The sequence below is a fragment of the Scyliorhinus canicula genome, chromosome 1, assembly GCF_902713615.1.
Source record: "Scyliorhinus canicula chromosome 1, sScyCan1.1, whole genome shotgun sequence".
NCBI classification, from domain to species: Eukaryota; Metazoa; Chordata; class Chondrichthyes; order Carcharhiniformes; family Scyliorhinidae; genus Scyliorhinus; species Scyliorhinus canicula.
In genome coordinates, this window is record NC_052146.1 from 37,559,024 (window position 1) to 37,582,805 (window position 23,782).

At 51.2% G+C, this 23,782-nt stretch overlaps 1 protein-coding gene across 1 annotated transcript in view; it reads right to left on the reverse strand.

Annotated features, from left to right (window-relative positions):
- Nucleotides 1-23,782, reverse strand: part of LOC119978355 (rasGAP-activating-like protein 1) — a 398,828-nt gene that overhangs the window by 358,783 nt on the left and 16,263 nt on the right. The window contains exon 3 of the mRNA XM_038819933.1: nt 15,414-15,527. Within this exon, the coding sequence (XP_038675861.1) occupies nt 15,414-15,527 (114 nt within the window). The remainder of the gene's footprint in view (nt 1-15,413; nt 15,528-23,782) is intronic.

The window sequence follows — 23,782 nt, forward strand, 5'->3', positions numbered from 1 at the left end:
TAGGCATACTGCGGGTTCACGTGGAGTAGCTGTACCGTCTCAACCAACAGGTCCGCCTTGTGTAGCCACCCGTGTTTACAGAGGAGAATGGGTCCTGGAGCTGCCAGCCACGTTGGGAGCGAAACCCCGGAGGTGGACTTCCTAGGGAAGGCAAAGAGACGTTCATGGGGGGGCTTTGTTAGTCGCGGTGCACAGGAGCGACAGAATGGAGTGAAGTGCGTCCGGGAGGACCTCCTGCCAGCGGGAGGCCGGGAGATTTCTGGACCATAGGGCCAGCTGGGCGGCCTTCCAGACAGTTCCATTCTCCCGCTCCACCTGCCTGTTTCCTCGGGGGTTGTAGCTGGTCGTCCTGCTCGAGGCAATGCCCCTGTTGAGCAGGTACTGCCGCAGCTCATCGCTCATGAATGAGGATCCCCGGTCGCTGTGGACGTAGGCAGGGAAACCGAAAAGAGCGAAGGTGGTGTTAAGGGCTTTGATGACGGTGGCAGACGTCATGTCGGGGCATGGGACGGCGAAGGGGAATCTCGATTACTCGTCGACCACATTGAGGAAATACGTGTTGTGGTCGGTGGAGGGGAGGGGCCCTTTGAAGTCCACGCTGAGGAAGGCCTTCGTCAGGTACGCACGGTTTACACCCCGCGCAGACCTGGCAGTCTCTGGTGATAGCCCTAACTTCCTCGATGGAGTAGGGCAGATTGCAGGCCTTTATGAAGTGATAAAAGCCAGTGACCCGTGGGTGACAGAGATCGTCATGCAGGGTGCGGAGTCGGTCTACTTGTGCACTGGCACATGTACCTCGGGATAGGGCATCCCGTTGAGTTTACCGGGGCGATAGAAAATCTCGTAATTGTAGGTGGAGAGCTCGATCCTCCACCTCAAGATCTTATCGTTTTTGATCTTGCCCCGCTGTGTGTTGTTAAACATGAAGGCAACTGACCGTCGGTCAGTGAGGAGAGTGAATCTCCTGCCTGCCAGGTAATACCTCCAATGTCGCACAGCTGCTACGATGGCCTGAACGTCCTTTTTGACGGAGGAGTGCCGAATTTCGGAGGTATGGAGGGTGCGGGAAAAGAATGCCATGGGCCTGCCTGCCTGGTTGAGGGTGGCGGCCAGAGTGATGTCTGATGCAGCACTCTCGACTGGGAAGGGGAGTGTCTCTTCGACCGCGTGCATCGCGGCCTTGGCGACGTCGGCCTTGATATGGTTGAAGGCCTGGTGAGCCTCGGCCGTCAGTGGGAAAACGGTGGATTAAATGAGTGGGCGGGCCTTGTCTGCATAGTTTGGGACCCACTGAGCGTAGTACAAAAAGAACCCCAGGCATCGTTTGAGGGGGAGTTCCATGAGGGGGCGCATGCGCTCGGGGTCAGGCCCTAGAACTCCGTTCTAGACCACGTAGCTGAGGATGGCTAATCGGTCCGTGCTGAACACACATTTCTCCTTGTTGTAGGTTAGGTAAGCAGTTTGGCGGTGTGGAGAAATTTGGAAAGGTTAGCGTCGTGGTCTTGCTGGTCGTAGCCGCAGGTGGTGACGTTGTCCAGGTACGGGAATGTGGCCCGCAGTCCGTACCGGTCAACCATTCGGTCCATCTCCCGTTGGAAGACCAAAACCCCGTGAGCAATGCTGAAGGGAACCCTGAGGAAATGATAAAGGCGGCCGTCCGCTTCAAATGCGGTGTACTGGCGGTCCGTCTTGCGAATGGGGAGCTGGTGGTAGGCAGATTTCAGGTCTACTGTCGAGAAGACCCAGTACTGTGCAATCTGATTGACCATATCAGATATGCGAGGGAGGGGGTACGCGTCGAGCTGCGTGTACCGATTGATGGTCTGACTGTAGTCAACGACCAACCTGTTTTTCTACCCAGTTTTTACCACTACCACTTGGGCTTCCAGGGGCTGTTGCTGGCCTCGATAAAACCTTCCCGCAGCAGCCGCTGGACCTCAGACCTGATGAACGTCCTGTCCTAGGGCACTGTACCGTCTGCTCCTGGTGGCGACGGGTTTGCAATTCGGGGTGAGGTTCGCAAACGGGAAGGTGGATCGACCTTAAGGGTCGTGAGGCCACATACAGTAAGGGGTAGTAGGGGACCGCCAAATTTCAAGGTTAGGCTCTGGAGGTTGCACTAGAAGTCCAGGCCGAGTAACAGGGCAGCGCAGAGATTGGGGAGGACGTAGAGACGGACGCCGCTGAACTCTACGCCCTGGATGGCGAGGGTGGCTGTGCAGTACCCCCGGATCGCCACAGAGTGGGATCCGGAGGCCAGGGAGATTCTCTGGTTGGTGGAGTGGACCATGAGGGAGCAGCACCTTACCGTATTGGGGTGGATAAAGCTCTCAGTGCTCCCGGAGTCCAGAAAGCAGGAAACCTTGTGCCCGCCGAACTTCACCGTCGTCGACGCGGTCGTGAGGTTGTGCGGTCGTGTCTGGTCGATCGTAACGGAGGCCAGGCGTGGGTGATCGGCGGCGATTGCAGGCGATGAGCGGCCGGTGAGGTGTCCGACCGGCAGGGATCTGAGACGGGGAAGATGGCGGCGCCCACAGGCCGCACATATCCTGGGACATTTTTAACCCCCGTTTAAAAATGAGTCCAGTGGGGGTGGTGGAAAACTATTTACATACAGGTTGTCATTAAAGTTTAAGAGGAGGTTACAAATTTAGACGATTGGGCGCCTTTGATCTGTCGTTGAGAACGCCGCAGTGTTGGTGGAGAGAAACCAAGGGGCTCCACCCGAAGGACCTGTGACGTTAGTTGTTATTGTCATACTGACAGACCCATCCCTTCCACTGACCACATGTCCATTCTCCTGCAGGACCTCCAGTCAATGCCGACGGCCCATTCCAGGCGGCACCCTCTCCTGACTCCGAGGAAAACACCTCAGGGGAGAGCTCTGAGGATGCCACCCTGGTCACAGCATAGCTGTCATCCCACCAACCAGCGTAGATACACACACCTCGGTGGGGAATGTGAGTGGATGGGCTTCTGAGGCACAATCTGGTGAGTACCGCACTGCTGATGATGTACATCAGGTGGAGGCAGGAACCCCCCAGGTGAGACAGCAATCGGAGGGCTGCTGGATCCCAGGACCCAGCTGGGTCCCAGCCTGATGCTGAGCTTGTGGAAGTGGGTTACCCGGAGCTGCTGGAGACGATAGGGAGTGGCCAGGACGTTCAGAGGGAGAAGTCAGTGTCGCTCCAGCAGATCCATAGCAGTTTGGAGGAGTCCCAGAGGCTACAGGGGCAGGAGATGGCATCGGCAATGAGCAGCACCGAGGTGAACACTGCTAGGGTGGTGACCGCAATGGAGAGCCTGGTACGTGACATTGGCACCATGAGTGAAGGTGTCCAAGGCGTCACGCAGTCGGTGATGGTCATGGCTGAGGGCCACTGCAGAATGACCACCTCGCTGGACACCCTGTGAAGGATGCCCCACCCCCAGACGAGCTTCACCCCCACCCCCCAACCGAGAACTGGGGTGGCAATCCCAGTATTCCCAGGCTGTTTCCTGTGAGCAAAGATGGCTACTCACCTCCTCGGCTCCCCACAGGTGCCCTTCCGCCAGGTTCACATTTTTCAAAATGAGTACTAATCGGTGCCAGCGTGAGCACTTGCTGGGGAGATCACTGAATGACAGGAGGACGCTGGATAAGGGATGGCTCTCATTGATTGTATGGAAATGGGCCTTAAGTGGTGATAATTGGTTTCTCTCCACGCCACGGCGAGATCCCGATTTCGGCCTACGGGAGCGGCCGGTTGCATCGTAAACTGTTTGGCGCCCGACGTGGATCTCGTTTTTGACTCTGCTATTCACCGGCCATGTTACCCCTGAGCGAGAGTGCAACCGAGGCTGGAGAATCGCGCCCATTTGCTCTTAAGGAATGTCTTAAAGGAGGAAACTGAGGTGAAGAGCCGGAGAGGTTTAGGGAAGGAATTCCAGAGTTTGGGGCCTACACAACTGAAGGAAATGCCCACCAATGCTGCAGCAATTAACACAGAATTAGATGAGTGCAGATATCTCAGTGGTTTGTGGGACTGGAGGAGATTACAGAGATGAGGCGTGCAAGGCCTTGGAGGGATTGAATTACAAGGATGAGAATTTTAAAATCACTATGTTGCTTGGCCAGCAATTGATGTAGGTCAGTGAGCGCAGGGGTGATAGTCAAATAGGACTTTGTGAGTTAGAAGACAGGCAACATAGTTTTGGATGAGCTCAAGTTTACAGAGGGTAGAATGCGGGAGAAAATCCAGAAGTGCGTTGGAGTAGTCAAGTCTGGAGGTAACAAGTCATGAATGAGGGTTTTTAGGGCAGCACGGTGGCACAGCTGCCTCACGGCGCTGAGGACCCGGGTTCGAATCCCGGCCCTGGGTCACTGTCTGTGTGGAGTTTGCACATTCTCCCCGTGTCTGCGTGGGTTTCGCCCCCACAACCCAAAGATGTACAGGTTAGGTGGATTGGCCACTCTAAATTGCCCCTTAATAAAAAAAATGAATGAGGGTTTCAGCCAGAGGTGAGCGGAGATGGGGCTACGTCAGGCACTGTTGATGGAAGTAGGCAATCTTAGTGATGATACAAGTGTGTGGTTGGAAGCTCTTCTCAGGGTTAAATATGACACCAAGTGACTGGTTTAGTCCCGGACAGTTGCCAATAAAAAAGATAAAGATGGTAGCCAGGGACCAAAGTTTGGAACAGAGACTGAAAGCAATTACTTCCCAATATTTAATTAAAATAAATTTTTCTCACCCAGCAGAAGATGTCAGGGCTGGAATTTTCCAGGCATTGGGATTCTCTGTTCCTGCTAGTGTGGGATGGCTTCAATGGGAAATCCCATTAACAAATGGCGAGGGTAGAGAATCCCGCCATCAGCGAACGGCGCGTCACCGGGAAACACACAGCTGGGTGACCGGAAGATCCAGGCCCAGATCAGCGGTCTGATAATTGACCAACAGTGGGGGAGTTGAGAGAGGTGGTGGTAGAGCTGGGTATTGTCAGCATGCATGTGAAAACTAACACTCTGCATTTAAACGATGTCGCCAAGGCGCAGCGTGAGGATGAGAAATAGGAGGGGCCAAGGATAGATCCTTGGGAGGCAGCAGAGGGAATGGTACAAGAACAGGAAGCAAATCCATTGCAAGTGATTCTCTGCTAAAGAATGGAACCAGATGCAAGCAGGCCCACCCAGCTGGAGGAAAGAGCGTCAGAAGAAGATGCGGTGGCCAACGTTGTTATAGGCTGCAGGCAGCCCACGTTGTACAAGGAGGGATTTACCGTTGCCACAGTTACATTGTGCCATTGATCAGAGGTGTTTGGGTACTGTGCAGGGAGGAAACATGATTGGAATGATTCAGACATAGAGTTCGAAGAAAGGTGGGCATAGATTTGGGAGGCAGCACTGACCAGAATTTCACATTGCTCAGATGGCCACGCCGCCCGACCAGGAAACGCAGAAAATCACGCAAAAAAGATGTGGGGCAGGGCAGCAGGGTAACGCAATGGTTAACGCAATGGTTAACGCTCACAACGCCAAGGATCCAGGTTCGATCCCAGCCACAGGTCACTGTCTGTGTAGAGTTTGCACATTCTCCCCGTGTCTGCGTGGGTCTCACCCCCACATCCCGAAGATGTGCAGGGTATGCGGACTGGCCACGCTAAATTGCCCCTTAATTGGAAAGATGTTTTTTAAAAAGCATCGGGCACGCACTGTATCATCATTGTGCATTCAAGCAAATTTCCGTTGGCAGGCCCACAGAAAAGTTAGAAGCACGCCCACCAACAATCAAGCAGGCAAATTAGCCCATTAGGGGCCAATTGAGCCCAATCTTACATGGCCCGTCTCCTTCTCCAGTTGGCAGGTGGGCCGATTGGCCAGGCAGCCTTTATGTTTTCGGGAAGGATGAAATGTCAGGGCTGAAATAAAATTTTTAAAATTGTCTGGGAACTGAGTTTGTACTTGAATGTGCCGCCCAAACATTCTTTGCATAGTGTCTCCATCGCTATTTATTTTTTACAGTCCGGCCACTCCCTGAGACAGCTCCGCAGCAGCTGTCCCCCCGAGGAAGAACATTAGAAGTGAAGCCTGCACCCTCCCTTTTCTTAGCACCCACTCACTCCCCACCCTCCCCGGCAGTGCTGAGCATTTCCCAGCACACCTTTCATGCGGCTGCCTGTTAATTGGCCAGCTAATATGTTCCAGGATGTTGGTGAGGTAAGGGAGTTTGGAGATTGGGTGGTAGTTTGCAATAGCAGTGGGGTCAAGGACAATGGGCATGATTCTCCGACATGCTGCCGGGTCGGAAAATCGCCGGGGGGGGGGGGGGGGGGGGGGGGGGGGGTGAATCCCGCCCACGCCGGCTGCAGAATTCTCTGGCACCGGATATTTGGCGGAGTGGGAATCGCACCGAGCCGGTTGGCGGCCTCCCCCCCGGCGATTCTCCGGCCCGCGATAGGCCGAGTTCCCGCCTGTTGTTGCCGGGTCCCGCCGGCGTAAATCAAGGTAGGTCCCTACCGGCGGGACCCAGCTCCGTGGCCAGCCTCCGGGGTCCTCGGGGGGGGGGGGCGCGGGGCGATCTGGCCCCAGGGGGTGCCTCCATGATGGCTTGGCCTGCGGTCGGGGCCCATCGATCCGCGGGCGGGCCTGTGCCATGGGGGCGCTCTTTTCCTATGCGCCGGCCGTGTCAGCCTCCGCAATGGCCGGCGCGAAGGTGAACCTCCCCTGCGCATGCGCGGGGATGACGTCAGCAGACGCTGACGCTCCCGCGCATGTGCAGACCTGCGCCGGCTGCCGGAGTCCCTTCAGGCCTGGCTGGCACGGCGCCAAAAGTGGTCCACGCCGGCCGGCGGGGCGCAAACCACTCCGGCACCATCCTAGCCCCTGAAGGTGCGGAGGATTCTGCACCTTTGGGGCAGGCCGACGCCGTAGTGGTTCGCGCCATTCCACTGCGCCGTTTCTGCCTTCCCCACAAACTCCGGGAGAATCCCGCCCTATATTTTTGAGAAGACAGGTAATGACAGCAGATTTAAAAGAAGAAGACAACACAACACCTGAAGGAAGAGAACCGGTAACAATATCATTTAATTTGGGGAGCAGGGAGGGAAGTTGCAAGCCAGCATGGAAGGCCAATAAGTAGTCTGTAGTTTTTATGAATGGTGCAAAGCTTTTCATTATTTATTAATTGGATGGGAGTATCACTGGCAAGGCCAGCATTTATGGCCCATCCCTAATTACCCTTGAGGAGGTAGTGCCAAGTGGTCTTCTTGAACCATTGCAGCCCCTACAACAGTCCATGTAGTGTAGGTACACTTAATAACTTTTTTTTATTTCATCTCAGCATTTGTTATGAGGTATGCTAATGGTGGATACTGAGTGAGTTGGCATGGTAGTTGTCAGGACAAAGGGTCGGGGCATGGGTTGGCACAAAATTGGCATAGAAACTATAAAAGGCCATGGGGATTGGGTGAAGAGGCATAGGTAGGTATGGAGGGTATGGGTGTCATGAGGGCATGTGAGGGCCATAAGATGGCATGGATTGGCATAGATGGAGCATGGGGAGTGTGTGGGATGTGAAGATTTGCGGTTTTATGTTTTATTGTTCTTTTTATTAAAAGAACTTTGACTGCCAGTGCACACGTGTTGCCTCCGCACCTGACAGCCACCGCACTTGTTTCAGGGTCACCCAACTCGGCTCCCATTTTCGCCCGCTCCACCCGGAACAAAAAGTCATTGTTCCAGGGAACTTCTTGCCGAGTTGGCTTTGTGGAGCTGGGGATTGTTCCCACTCTGTGCTCCTGACTTGGGCACAACATTTCGGCCTCGGTGTTCAAATCTAAAGTAGTTAATACAGAGGTCGTTTTGAAGCTGTGATAGGGTACAAGAGTTGAATAAGCAGAAGCCCGTTTTATGGATGTCCTGAATTTTATTTCCAATGACTTCAAGTTTGTATATAAATGTTATATAAATCGCTGGCTTTGAAAGCAGACCAAGGCAGGCCAGCAGCATGATTCAATTCCCATAACAGCCTCCCTGAACAGGCGCCGGAATGTGGCAACTAGGGGCTTTTCACAGTAACTTCATTGGAAGCCTACTCGTGACAATAAGCGATTTTCATTCATTCATTCATTGACATTGAATTCTCAGCCTCTAAAAATGAATGCCGAATACTATGTTAACACACTCTTAATGATGATTCAGCTTGTGTTGCAACTCTAGCTGATTTCTTTGCCCCTACGGCCAATTTAGGTTTGTACCTTCCAAGGAAAAGGGGAACCCTTATTCCTCCTACCAAAAAGGTTAGGTCGTGAGGGAGGTGGACTCGGATCATGGGAGTGTCAGGTCATGTCGGGGGAGTCGGGTCTGGGGTCAGATCAGGAAGTCACGTTGGGGTGGGTGGGAAATGACTAAGGGGTAGGGGAGATGTCGGTGCTGTGGAGTTCAGGGGTGGGGAATACCATTGTGGGGGGGGGGGTGCTTAATAGGAGGGGATGAGAGAGTCCCCTAGGGTAGTGGGGGGTATGGGGGCTGTCCCAAGTGGAGACGTGTCTCGGTGTTTAAATAGTTATGTTGAAGTTAGAAATTGTTTTATTTCTTCTAACTCTTTCAGTGTAACTATTAGGGTAACACTGACGGAACCATCCGAAATTCGCGATTGAAATTGCTTTGTCTGATGGTTCCCAGCATAGCACAATTATCCAGGGGAAGTTAGGGCTTTTGGACAGTTGCTTTGCAATCCCTTACCTGGGAACCCTTGAGAAGGATTCCCCAGCACATCTTTGGGGTACCTCCCAAATCCAACGCTGAGGAATCAGGAAGTTAAGGGTCTTAGATTCTGAGGGGACTTGAGAAGCTAGATGCTGAGAGGATAACCCTCATGGGGATTCTAGAAGTATGTGGGGGTGGGGGGGTGGGGGGGGGGGGGTGCGCAGTTTAAAAATAAGTAGTCTCCCATTTAAGATGGAGGTGAAGAGGAATTTCCTCTCTCAGAGGGCTATTAGTCTTTAGAATTATATTCCACAGAGAATACTGGAAGCTGGGTCATTGAATATATTCAAAGCTGAGTTAAATAGATTTTTGCTCAACAAGGGTTATGGGAGTCAGGAAGGAAATGGGCGTGAAGGCTAAAATCAGGTCAGCCACAACATTATTAAATGGCAGAGCAGGCTCGATGGGTTGAATGGCCGAGCCTGCACCTAATTCTTAGAATCTTATCTTACTCCTAACGTTTTGGCAACATTAAGAAGTCTTACAACACCAGGTTAAAGTCCAGGTGAATCACCTGAGGAAAGAGCAATGCTCCGAAAGCTCGTGTTTGAAACAAACCTGTTGGACTTTAACCTGGTGTTGTAAGACTTCTTACTGTGCTCACCCCAGTCCAACGCCGGCATCCCCACATTTTGGCAACGTGGGGAGGAGCCACTGGCAAAGATTCCAAAAGGCCGTATTGGGGAAGGGTCTGCAAAAATACCCACCCTGTCTACTTTCTCCGTTCTGCTTGTACACGGAAGATGATAATAGCACGTTTAACTGAAAGAAGAGCTTATCTCCACTATTCAACCGATCACATTTCCTGACAGAACAACGTAATAGTAGGGTTTGCAGCCAAAAATAGCAATTCCAAGGAAAGGTTAGATGTGTGTAGAAACAACTGAATAAGCACTGTTTAGGACAAGCTTGTAACAATGGAAATGGCTGACACTGGTGTCAATATTTGGAATTAACACTTATTAGAATAAATTAACTACACTCAGTATTTATTTGCACTGGATTTTAATGCATAACCTTCAGATAATTATTATTTAACCTATACAATTTGCCTGAAACAAACCATACCTAAGACTAAATAGCCAGATTCCGTTCCTTTGAAAATATAAATATCTGATGTGTTTCCACTAATTGCAGGAAAAAAATTACATTTGCATAAATTCTTACTTTATTCAAACAACCGTTGAATAAATTTTATTCTGCAAGGATCCAGAGTTGATCGAACTTACTTTTATCTTAAACGCGCCTTTCATTATCAAATGAATGCCAAACCCGATAGTTTTTCACGCATACAAACTACAATTCTTCTCCAACAACTGACAATGCACTTTTGCTATTTAAGAGACATTTCCTTCTGGATAACATTACACACTGGATAGCTCCACAAAGAGCCAGAACAGACTAGATGGTACAAATGGCCTCCTTCTGTGCCTTAAATTAGTCTTCAACTCCTTGGGAAAGATCTTCAGGCTGTTCACTCTGGTGGGGTCGCCCAATCTTGTCGACGACGCACACCGGCTACCTGTTTCCCGGTGGCATGGGGTGGATTCAATAGGAAATCCCAATGACGGGCCGCTTCCCGCCACTGAGAAACATGCCGTGTCACCTTCTGAAGAAACGTTGAACAGTTTGTGTCCAAACCCACTGGCATTGAGAAAAATGAGGGGTGATCTTATTGAAACAGAAAACATCCTGAGGGGACTTGATAGTGTGGACACCAGGAAGTTGTTTCCTCCTGTGTGGAAGACTAGAATGGTGGGGGGGGGTGGGGGGGGGAACAGTTTAATAAGCGATCTCCCTTTTAAGATGGAGGTGATGAGATATTTTTTCTCTCAGAAGATCGTTAGTCTGATAGTGTCCCAGGCGGGACTGAATGTATAAGCCATTTTTGAAATGAATTCTTTGAAAAGGTGGGAAGGAAGGGGGGGGTCACATCAATCGGGGTACCCTGTTTGCATCGGTGACAATCCTTCCAAGATGTCGACACAACTTTGTTCCTACCCAGTGAGGGGTGGAAGTCCGACCCTCGATCTGTTTAGCCCGTCCCCATCAAGTTATTGCTGCAAGGCAGATTTTTTTTAACGATTTGTACTTTTGGAGCCAACTTCCATTCCGGTGTGGTTGAGCAGTGTCCACAATCCTGACCCATCGCCCCCTCCCCCCACCACCCACCCCTACCTACACTTCTCCATAACATCCAGCCCGATTACTCTAAGCACATACTGATGGCATTATGCACACATGCACTGAAACATTATCATTACGGTTCCCCAAGTGCACTAACTTATCACAATGATCCACTTCATGCAGAACTTCGCCTAGAAATGGTTGCCAGTATTAAGCTTTATGCCAGTGGCTGGCAATTCCCAGAGTGCAGAATGGCACTCGCCTCCCACACATGCACAAAATTGCCAACTGGAGGCTTCAGAATAATAATAATAATAATCTTTATCACTGTCACAAGTAGGTTTACATTAACACTATAATGAAGTGACTGTGAAAATCCCCTAGTCGCCACATTCTGGCGCCTGTTCGGGTACATTGAGGGAGAATTCAGAATGTCCAATTCACCTAACAAGCGCGCCTTTCGGGACTTGTGGGAGGAAGCCGGAGCACCCGGAGGAAACCCACGCAGACACGGGGAGAATGTGCAGGCTCCACACAGACAGTGACCCAAGTCGGGAACTGAACCCAGGTCCCTGGCGCTGTGAAGCAGCAGTGCCAACCACTGTGCTACCGTGTCGCCCATGAACGTGGACACTACTTCATTCAACTTCTGCTTTAGGCCAATTAAGCCAGTGGATTGGGCATTTAAAATGAAGGCAGCCCAACACTGCAACTGAGACAGACAATTGAAGCAATACCTTAGCAAAAGGACTACAGATGAGGCTAAAGCCTTCAACTCGCCGTGAGAAGTTTCAAATGTTCTTTCCACTTTAGATTATAGCCCATCTGATTCACTAATGTCCTTTCTGGAAAGAAATCTGCCATTCTTATCCCCCGGTCCAGACCCACACAAATGTGGTTTACTCTTACCTGCCTTCTGAAATGGCCGAGCAAGCCACTCAGTTCAACCCTAACACCCTAACCCAACCACCAACACCCCCCGCTTCCCTGTTGTCAACCCCTCCTCACATCCCATGTTCCCATTTTAACCCCTTTCTGACCTCTCAAAGCTCCTTAAAGAAATCAAAAAACGATTTGCTCCTCTGGGTGAACCCACCTGCCAACCCCCTCAGGGCAAATCTTCACCTTCTCCAACCTCAGGAATTCCGTCAGGTTGCTCACCCACATCCCAGCTTTCAGCAGCTCTGAGCCCTGCCACCCGAGCAAAATCCGTCCCTGGGCTATCAGGGAAGCAAAGGCCCAAAACATCGGCCTCTCTCACCACTTGGACTCCTGGGTCTTTCCGACACCCTTAATATCGCCACCTCCGGATTCGGAACCACCTCCACCCCCAGAACCTTGGTCATCATGTCTGAGAACCCTTGCCAGAACCCCCTTCGTCTTGGACATGCCCAGAAAATGTGGACGTGATTCACGGACCTCCCCGCACATCGCCACTTATCCTCTACCCCTGCAAAAACCTACTCGCCTTCGCCACCATCATATCAGCCCTCTGTACCACTCTGAACTGGATGAGACTTAACATCGCATATGACGAGGATCTGTCCACCCTCCAAAAGGCCTCCGCCCACATCCCAGTCCCCACCTCCCCTCCCAGCTCCTCCTCCCATTTGCTCTGAATGTCCCCGCCAGGGCACCCCCATACTCCATCAACTCCTTAGAAACATCCGATACCTTCCCCTCCCCTATTTCACCTCATCCTGCAACCCCAGGGGTGGCAGCGCAGGAAAGGACAGCACCTCCCTCCTTACAAAATCCCAAACCTGCAGGGACCTAAAGCCATTTCCCCTGGGCAACTCATACACTTTCTCCAAGTCCTCCAACTCTGCAAATTTTCCCCCTATAAACACATCGGCAAAGCGCACAATCCCTGCCTGCCACCACCGCTGAAACCTAGCGTCTAGCCCCACCGGAGCAAATCTACGGTTGTCTCAGATCGGTGCCCACACTGAGGCACCCTCCAGTCCCAGATGTTTCTGCCACTGCCCCCACATCCTGAGGGCCGACACCACCACTGGGCTCCACACTATGACCCATCGCCGTGCTAAATTAGTTTAAACTCCCATCCCCAATTGCACTAGCAAACTTTCCCGCCAGGATGTTGGTCCCATTCCGATTCAAGTACAACCCGTCCAACTTGTACAGGTTCCACCTTCCCCAGGAACTCTTGAGGAAACTATAGCCTTCCTGCCCGCGCCATCTCTTCGGCCACACATTGATCTGCTCTATCCTCCTATTCCTCTACTCACTAGCCTGTGGTACTGGGAATAATTCAGAGATTAAAACCTTTGAAATCCTGCTTTTCAATCTCCTACCTGATTTCCTAAATTCTCGCTGCAAGGCCTCATCCATCTTTTTACCTATGTCCTTGCTACCAATGTGAACCACGAACGTTGACTGTTCACCTTCCCCCTTCAGAATGCCCTGCAGCCTTTCCATGACATTCTTGACCCTGGCACCATGGAGGTAGCACACCATCCTGGAGTTACATCTTCAACCACAAAAACGTCTATCTGCGCTCCTCACTATTGAGTCTCCTACCACTATTGCTCCTCCGCTTTTACTCCTCCCCACCTTGTGCAACTGAGCCACCCACAGTGTCCTGAACTTGTCTCTGGCTGCACTCCCCAGAGGAACCATCGATCTCACTGCTTTCCAACACAGAAAAAAGTTCTTGAGTGAAATGCACTCTGTGCCTTTCCTGTGTGTGGCGCTAACAATTGTACTCAAAGACGAGAGACAAGTACAATCGGGACTTTATCGCTGTGTGATGCTATTCCTCCGGCTGCAAATGTAGACTAGGGTCTGAGTGACTCACACGCATATTTATACACAAGCTCCCTGTGGGTGGAGCTAGCCGGCAGGGGCTTGCCGGAGGAACCTGTATTACAGGTACAGCCATACATCCCCTTACTGCAGGTATGCATATCTACAGTGGTTATCACCACACTGTGCTACCTGCCTGCCTCACTTTTTCTGACTGGTGGTCACCCATTCCCTCACTGACTGTACTTCCTTAAGCTGTGGGTTCATAACATCTAAAAAAGTGCTATCCACGAACCTCTCTGCTTCACAGATGCACCGTTTTCCTCCAGCTGCGATTGAGCTCTGAAACCCGGCACTCATGCTGGTCAAACCGGTGGCACTTCCTGCGAATGTGGTCTTCCAGATTGCAAGGAGCATCTTGGAATTCCCTCATACTGCAGGCTGTGCAAAACATAGGACTGAGCTCCCCACCCATACTCTTTGTAAAAAGGCTCCTATGTTAAATTTATGCCAATTAGAAAATTATTTAAGTTATCTTTTTATAAAATGTTAGAACTCTTACCTTTCCATAATATATCTTTACATTCGAGAAAAACAACTTACCCACTATTTACCAATCAGCTCTCTCACCTTTAGCCCCTACTCCTGCAGCAGAGCAAGGCCACTCTGAAGATTAAAAAGTAAGAAAGCAAAAAAAGCACCGCCTCCCCTCTCCACCGAATTCCCACTGTGCTCCAAATTCCCCAAATACACACATTCACTCTGTCTGTGACACACTCAGGATGTGCTCTCTCCCAACTGCCTGTGCAGGAACCTTACTGATGAGATTGTAGGGCATCGGCTGTAATCTTCCCAAACGCGACAAACGAAGAAGCCAACTCCTGGAACCTAATCCAATGAAGTTGAACCAGTAAGGTGGACTGGGAAAGCAGGTAGCCCAACGGGAGGCCTGCAGGGATGTCTGGCTGACAATCCCACCAGAGATGAGTGCTGCTGAGGTCAACATGGAGGAACGTCTCTGCAGGCAATCAGTGTGGAAGTGCTGTCGAAAACATGCTAGGTACTGAAGAAGCTCAAAAATACTGTTTGCATATTCGCAATATATTATACATTGAACAGATCAAAGTTGTCATTGAGAATTAATCAGAAAGTAAATGTGGGCCTTATACTCTGCTGCCTGGCACTAGGAGGCCACCTCCGAGCTGTCTCCAGCCTATCGACTCAGAGGGAGCCTGCCCATCAGTGGGAAGTCTCCAGCGGTCTCCTCACCCTCCAAACGAGCTCTTAATTGGAACAATTGGCTACCCACCACTGCCAAGTTGACCACACCTGCAGAAAAAGCACTTGGAGGCAGGATCAGGTTGAACCAAAGCTTTCAGACATTGCTCCCGTCCCGGCCTTCAGCTCCAAACCTGTGGGACTGGGAGAATTCAGCCATCGGCCTCTGTAATTGGCCCTCCGCACTATTCCATAATGCCCAATTCAGAAGAATTCTGCCTTCTATTTTTCCAGTGCCCTTTCAGGAGAAATTGCCTGCGTGTCGCCCACTGAGCAGAACAAAGCTGTGAGTGGACATGCACAAATCCGTTTCCCTTAAAACTTTCATTCACCTTGAGTTCAAACCCAAATAACACATCAACCGCAATTTCTAGGCTTTTGCTAGGAACACAAAACGACCAGTAACATTTGTTGTAATCTTTTCAAAACATTTTTTGAATAAAATGTGTCTCAAATAGTCTAGATACCAACACGAATAACATTTGAACTCACTTACCCAATAGTGTCTTCGTCCATTACATAAAACGAGAGGTTGTGAAAGCCCATGGGTAGATGAAGAGTATATTCTTCACCCCAGAATGGATTTAGGTTCCTCCATACTGTAGCGGTTCTAAACGTTAAAGCAACAATCATCAGGACATTGCAAACAGTGGATTACAATCTATAGCAATTCATCCTATTTTAGGCTTTTGTATCAGCTGATTCAATATGTAGACTTCTCTTCTCTGAGTCAGGGAACTGTGGGCTTAATTCCAGACCCAGGATAGAAACATATGGAATTTTCCATTCCTATGACCAGAAATTCCCATCCCGAAGTCAATGGACTTTTGGCTGGTCTGTCAACTTTTCCATCCTGCCCAAGAAATTCCTGCCTGAGAAGATTCCAAGGGACGGAAAATCCCAGCCCAAATTGTTTTTTAAAATTTGTTCATGGGACATGGGCGTAGCAGACTGTGCCAGCATTTATTGCCCATCCCTAATTGCCCTTCAGAGTCATCCACATTCCTGTAGGTTTGGAGTCACATGTAGGCCAGACCAGGTAAGGATGGCAGATTTCCTTCCCTAAAGGACATTTGGCGTGCACTTTAGTGTGTGACCGAGGGAAGGCTCCTTCCTTTGGATAAGACATTGAAGCAAAACCGTCTCTGTCTGTCCCGCAGGGAGCCAAAGAGCGCAAGGCATTGCTTGAACGTCAATAGGCAATTCTTCTGGGTTTCATGCCAAGGTTTCTCCATCTACTGACACCAAAAATAGTTTAACTAGACCTTTACATCATTGCGCTTTGCAGAATTATTCAGTGCACAAAATGGATGATGCTTTATGGATCAGTCGCTGTACGTGAAGTTGATTTTGTTGTGGTTGCCTAAAGAAGAGTTTCAGAGGCATATGATCTGAACAGTAGCTATTTATTGTAGAACAGAACCACGTATCGAAATATAAGGCTTCTTCTGTGTTAGAAGGCAATAGGTATACAGGAGAATGGATCATTTGTACACATATCGCAGGAGCAACAATTCAATTTGGTTCAATGTAATCAAACAACACCATGGGCTGGATTCTCCGGTCCCCCAGCCACATGTTTCTAGGTGGTGCGCCGTTCGTTATTGGCGAGATTCTATCTTCCTGCCACTTGTCAATGGAATTTCGCATTGAAGCCTCCCCAGGCCGCAGGGAAAACCCGCAGGCCGGGTGCACGGCCAGCAGGAAAAGAGAATCCCAACGGCAAGAGACTTTTGGCCAAAAAGTCTGAAAACCCCTAAAATGGGCAATTCATTGAAATGAGACCAGTATATGACTCCTTCATACCAGTTACATCGCTAATCATAGAAATAGAAAGGCAGGGTTCGTTGCTAATCAAGAAGTGGCCTCAGTCCTGCCGAAACCAACATGAACAGGGTCATCCAATATGTCTTGCATCTTTGTCTGAATTTAAAGGCGCAAGATCATTTTAATTGATCTATGGCTGAGGCGACATATTGATAATGCTACTGGTCTAATAACCCAGAGGCCGAGGCTAATGTTCTGGGGACACGGGTTCAGATTTCACCATGGCAGCTGGTGCAATTTAAAATTAAATAATAAATCTGGAATTGAAGGCTAGTCTCAGTAATGGCGACCATCCTCGGAGTCGGTGGGAAATGCGTTACCGCCAACTCAAACAGGCCTGCCACCATTTAACGCTAAATTGAGCATTGATTGGCAACAGGCAGGTCCCAGGGGAGCAAGGGTCAGGGATGCCCTGGGTGGGTCGGAAGGGGAGCAATCTTGGTGTCGGGGAGGAGATCAGGGTGGGGCGGTGAGGGCCAGAACTCCCAAGACCCTAAGGGGAGGGTGCCTCAAATCTGAAGGGCATGCCCCATCCCCCACCACCACCATTTCCCTTTCGAGGTTGGGCAAATGTGCTTTTTCCATTCAGCTCCCTGATCCAACGCCCGCCAGCTTCAAAATTGGTGGGAAAGGGCCCTTAGGTGGCCATTAATAGGCCACTTGGTTCAAAGGTAATTAGGGATGGACAACAAATGCTGCCAGCAACATCCCCACCCTGTGAAAGAATATTTAAAAATTCATCCTGATCTGAAAATTAAATGTATGCCTGAGTGCCGAGTGGTTTTACATGTGCAGTAGTTACTCTGATTAATAAAGGCTCAGAGAATATCAGTCAGTGAGACACAAGAGTTACGTGCAGAAAGAAAACCACACTGACTCATTTAAATGTCTAAAATGCAGATGCACATTTATAGAAAAGTGAAAGGATTGACAAATCTGCCTAATGCAATTGAATTACTGCAATAGCCTAAACCAATAAGTGAATGGCATCAACAGGGAGGAAACCAAGCCCATTTTTAGCACAGACAAGTTCAACCATAATGTCAGAGCACAAAATGTTTAGAAAGACAGATATTTTAAGGTATGTTGAACGCAAAAGTATTACAAAAATGAAGGTGTAGAAGGCTTGCCAAAATCTACCCAAGGAAGAATCTTAAAAAGTGGGGAAGACACAGTCAGCGTCACCATGGAGACGGTGAAACAAAGTAATGCACATGCAGAATAATTTTACAGGATTTGTAAGGCTGTCTGGAAAAGTGAATTAGCAGCATAGTTAACAAAATGAATAAAATGACACCGAAGGATGATGGAACCCCAACAGGAACCATCAGATCAGATGGGTAATAACGTGGGGAATTCAGGAAATTGAGAGAATTGGATGAATTTTGAAAATGGAAGATCGTGGACACAGCAGATTGTATTATTCAAACCCCTTAACTGAGAAGCGTTTAGAATGTCAAATACTGGCTTCACTGAATGAAGGATTTTTTTTTTTAAATGGTGCATGATCAAGATTATGGAAGGTAATATAGAACATATGGTTAACCGTTCTGTTCACATCAAAATCCTGCCTGTACTGATCCCAAGCTGTGAAGGAGTCAGTCTCTTCTCCAATTGAACAGTGGGAAAATTGAAGCCCCTGTTGTTTACCCAAACTCTATCCTTTTCCCTGGCTTCTCATTCAATCCTTCCCCAATCCAATCCATCACTAAGACAGCCTCCGCAACATTGCTCGCTTCTGCCGTTGGCTCCCACTTCCCACTGCTGAAACCCTTGCGCATCTTTTCCTTACCTGGGCATTCAAATTCTCCCCGCAGGCCACCTCGCCCCCATCCTACACAGATTTCAAAACTTCTCTTACATTCTGTCCAGCCATAAGCGACATCAGAATCTTGGGCTGGATTCTCCGCTGCCCCGTGCTGAAATCGTGTTTGGCGCGGGGGCCTAGAATTCATTTTGACGCGGGGATCGTGGCCGGCGCCGCTCCCACGCACGGATTACATGGCTGAGGGCCATTGACAGAGGCCCCGCAGCGATTCTCCGGGCACAACAGGGCGAGTTCCCGACATCGTGTTTCTTTTTTTTTTTTTTATAAATGTTTTTATTCAGTTTTCGTATTTTATATTGAACAAATTACAAATTGTTAGGAGAGAGAAAAAAAAACAAACAAAAACAAACACGCAAAAATTAACATACATATTTACAGGTAAGCATCTTCGTAGTAGTAACTGCGCCACCCCCCCCTCCCCCCCTCAACATGTTTATTTAGCTTGGTTTTGGGCCTTAGCTAGCCATCGAACCCCCGTAACGAACCTGTAGCCCCCCCCCCCCTCCCGCTACCTTCCCCCGACTATTCTTCCTCTTGTACATTGGCCACAAATAGGTCCCGGAACAGTTGCATGAATGGCTCCCACGTTCTGTGGAAGCCGTCGTCCGACCCTCGGATGGCAAATTTGATTTTCTCCATTTGGAGAGATTCCGAGAGGTCGGACAGCCAGTCCGCAGCTCTGGGCGGTGCTGCTGACCGCCAGCCAAACAGGATTCTACGGCGGGCGATCAGGGAGGCAAAGGCAAGGGCATCCGCCCTCCTCCCCAGGAATAGATCTGGCTGTTCTGAAACCCCGAAGACCGCCACTATCGGGCATGGCTCCACCCTCACTGCCACCACTTTGGACATTACCTCGAAGAAGGCTGTCCAGTACTCCACGAGTCTGGGGCAGGACCAGAACATGTGGGCGTGGTTGGCCGGGCCTCTTTGGCACCGTTCACATCTGTCTTCCACCTCCGGGAAGAACCTACTCATACGGGTTCTTGTTAAGTGGGCTCTATGTACCACTTTTAGTTGCGTCAGGCTGAGCCTTGCGCACGTGGAGGTGGAGTTGACCCTATGCAGTGCTTCGCTCCAGAGTCCCCACCCGATCTCCATCCCCAGGTCGTCCTCCCATTTCCTCCTTGTTGCGTCCAGTACGGTGTCGTCCCTATCTACCAGTCGGTCATACATGTCACTACAGTTCCCTTTCTCTAGGATACTTGCGTCCAGTAGGTCTTCCAGTAGTGTCTGTCGTGGCGGTTGTGGGTACGTCCTTGTCTCCTTTCGTAGGAAGTTTTTGAGCTGCAGGTACCGTAGCTCGTTCCCCCCAGCTAGCTGAAATTTCTCTGTCAGTTCGTCCAGTGTTGCGATCCTGTCGTCCGTGTATAGGTCCCTGACTGTCAGTGTCCCCCCGTCCTGCCTCCACCTTTTGAAGGTGGCGTCGGTCAGTGCTGGTTTGAACCTATGGTTGTTGCAGATGGGAGCCCTGTTCGACATTTTGGTCAGGCCAAGTTGCTGCCGCAGTTGGTTCCAGGATTGGAGGGTGGCTGTCACCACTGGGCTGCTGGAGTGTTTTTTGGGTGGGGATGGGAGTGCTGCCGTGGCGAGGGCCCGGAGGGAGGTTCCCATGCAGGAGGCCTCCTCCGCACGCACCCACTCAGCTTCTGGCTCCTGGATCCATCCCCTTACTCGCTCGGCTGTTGCTGCCCAGTGGTAGAATTGTAGATTCGGGAGGGCTAACCCTCCCCTGGTTTTTGTTTTTTGTAAGACCTTCTTTGGGATCCTAGCATTTTTACCCCCCCATACGAACGCCATGATGAGTTTGTCCAGCGCTTTGAAAAGGCCTTGGGGATGTAGATCGGAATGGATCTAAACAGGAAGAGGAACCTGGGCAGTACGTTCATTTTGATCGTCTGAACTCTCCCCGCGAGGGAGAGCGGGAGTGTGTTCCATCTTTGCAGGTCCTTTTTAACTTCCTCCGTCAGGCTGGTGAGGTTCCATTTGTGGATCCCTTTCCAGTCATGGGCTATTTGGATCCCCAGGTAGCGGAATTTATGTCGGGCTTGTTTGAACGGCAGCCCCTTTAGTGCTGCCCCCCCCCCCCCTTGCGGGTGTAATGGGAAGATCTCACTTTTGCTCATGTTGAGTTTGTAGCCCGAGAAGGCTCCAAACTCTTTCAGGAGCGCGATGATTCCGTCCATGCTGCTTTGTGGGTCCGAGATATAGAGGAGCAGATCATCCGCATAGAGTGAGACTCTGTGCTCTCTACCTCCCCTTCGGATCCCCCTCCAATTTTTTGCTGCCCTGAGCGCGATTGCTAGCGGTTCGATTGCTAGTGCGAACAGCAGCGGGGACAGTGGGCATCCTTGTCTGGTGCCCCTGTGCAGCTGGAAGTATTGGGAGTTGGTATTGTTGGTCTGTACACTCGCCATGGGAGCGTTGTACAGGAGCTTTACCCAAGCTGTGAACCCTGTTCCAAGCCCGAACCGCTCCAGTACCTCTATGAGGTATATCCATTCGACTCTGTCGAAGGCCTTTTCTGCGTCCAGGGAGACGATCACCTCTTGTGTTCTCTCCCCGGAGGGGGTCATTATCACGTTCAGCAGGCGCCTGATGTTCGCGGTCAGCTGTCTACCTTTGACAAAGCCCGTCTGGTCCTCTGTGACCACCTCAGGTACACAGTCTTCTAGCCTTTTGGCTAGGATTTTGGCCAGTATTTTGGCGTCTGCATTCAGCAGAGATATGGGTCTGTATGACCCACATTCCGTTGGGTCTTTGTCTTTCTTAGGTATCAGCGAGATTGAGGCCTGTGCTAACGTGGGTGGCAACGTGCCCCTAGCTAGCGAGTCTGTGAACATCTCCCGCATGTGCGGGGCCAGCGCTGTCGCAAATTTTTTGTAGAAGTCCGCCGGGAATCCGTCCGGTCCCGGCGCCTTCCCCGCCTGCATGGAGCTAATGCTCTCCATGATCTCTCCCAGTGCTAGTGGTGCTTCCAGATCCCGTTTTCTGCCCTCTCCCACAACTGGTATGTTCAGTCCGTCAAGAAACCGGTTCATCCCAGCCTTCCCCGTTGGGGGCTCTGAGGTGTACAGCTCTTGGTAGAAGGCCTTGAAGGTTTTGTTAATCTTCTCTGGTTCTGTTTCCAACGTGCCTCTGGTATCTCGGATTTGCGCAATTTCTCTGCTGGCTGCCTGCTTTCTCAGCTGGTGGGCCAACAGGCGGCTGGCTTTGTCTCCGTGTTCGTATAGGGCCCCGCGTGCCTGGCGGAGTTGGTGTACTGCTTTCCTGGTGGAGAGCAGGTCAAAGTTCCTTTGTAATTCTTTTCTCTCCGCCAGGAGTTCTACAGTCGGGGCCTCGGAGTATTTATGGTCTACCTCCAGTATGGAGTCGACCAGCTTCTGCCTAGCCACCCTTTCCTCCCTATCTCTTTGCGCTTTGTAGGCTATGATTTCCCCTCTTAGTACGGCCTTAAGCGCTTCCCAGAACGTGGAGGGTGAGACCTCCCCGTTTTGGTTGATCTCAGTGTACTCCGCTATGGCCTGCGCTATCCTTTCGCTGAAGGCCTTGTCAGCTAGTAAGGCACCGTCCAACCTCCATTTGGGGCGCTGGGCCCTTCCCGTCTCTAGCCGCACATCCATGTAGTGTGGAGCGTGGTCTGATATCACAATTGCGGAGTATTCCACCTTGTCTATCTCTGGAAGCACCGTTTTCCCCACCACAAAGAAGTCAATTCTGGTGTACACGTTGTGTACTGGGGAGAAGAAAGAGAATTCTTTCTCCCCCGGGTGGGCGAATCTCCAGGGGTCTACTGCTCCCATCTGCTCCATATAGTGGCTGAGTTCCCTTGCCATGTTTGAGGTTTTCCCCGTTCTGGGGTTTGATCTGTCCGTCGTTGGGTCCTGTACACAGTTGAAGTCCCCCCCCATGATTAGTCGGTGCGTCGCTATGTCCGGGATTTCTGCCATGGTCTTTTGGATGAAGCTCGTGTCGTCCCAGTTGGGCGCGTACACGTTAACTAGAACTACCGGCGCCCCATCCAGGGCCCCGCTGACCATGACATACCGTCCCCCTGGGTCCGTAACCGTCTTTGTCGCCCTAAACATTGTCCTCTTGCCAATCAGGATCGCCACCCCCCTGGCCCTTGCCCCATAACAGGAATGATAGGTTTGTCCCACCCAGCCCTTTCTTACCCGCAGTTGGTCCTGCTCCCTCAAGTGCGTCTCTTGGAGGAAGACTATGTCGGCCCTCATGTTTCTAAGGTGGGTGAGGACTCTAGATCTCTTCACTGGGCCGTTAAGTCCCCTTACGTTCCAGGTGACTATTCTGGTGGGGGGCTTCTGCCCCCTTGCTCCTGTGGGGTTAACCATATTTGTCCGGTGGACGCGCCCCTGCCCTCTGGGGTTTCCCTATGTTAGGGGGCCGTCCAGGATGTCCACTATCACTGCTCTCCCCATGCGGTCGGGTCCCTGCGCTCCGGGGTTCCCCCTTGTCCCGGGGACACCCGCCATGGCCGTCCACTTTGTGTCCGCCACGCGGGTAGTCCCCTGCACTCCGGGGGGCCCCTTCACCCACAGACCGTACTGGGTGGGTGCTTGCAGCAGTTCCCTGTTTCGAGCCCTTGTCTGTGGCACTTTGTGGCCCTATTCCCTTACTGGCCTCTTTTGTCCCTTCGTCCCTGCGTTTCCCCTCCCTGGTCTCTCGCCCCCCGGGTGCCCCCCCCCCCCGCTCTATCCCTTTCGGGGATACCCCTGTGTACCCCTCCATTGCCCCTCTCTCCCCCATTCCTGTCCCCATTTGCTCTCCCACCTTTGATGGGTGATCCCCCCCCTCCCCTGCCTGGCGCCTTCCCCCCTGTTGGGGGTGCGCTGCGGCCCTGCTCTGTTGCGCGCCCCCTTCGCTAGCTTTCCTGCTAGCACGGTGGCTCCCCTCTCGGAGGTTGCTGTCCCGCTTCCCCTCTCCCCTCTCCAGTACTCCCGTTCCCTCGTGCCGGGGCCTGGCCTCCCACCTGGAGCGGGCCCTAGGGCATTGGGTTGTTTTCCGTTCTGGGTGTTTCTGCCAGGGGGGAGGGGGCTGGCTTTGCCTCGCCCCTCCCCACCCCCCCGTCGGCATGACGTGTCTCCTTGCCATGGGCCCCTCGTCCCTACTTCCCATGGCGTTTTTCCAGCCCGTGCTCCTCGACGAATCTATTCGCCTCGGCAGGGGCTGTAAAGAAATATTCCTTGTGTTGG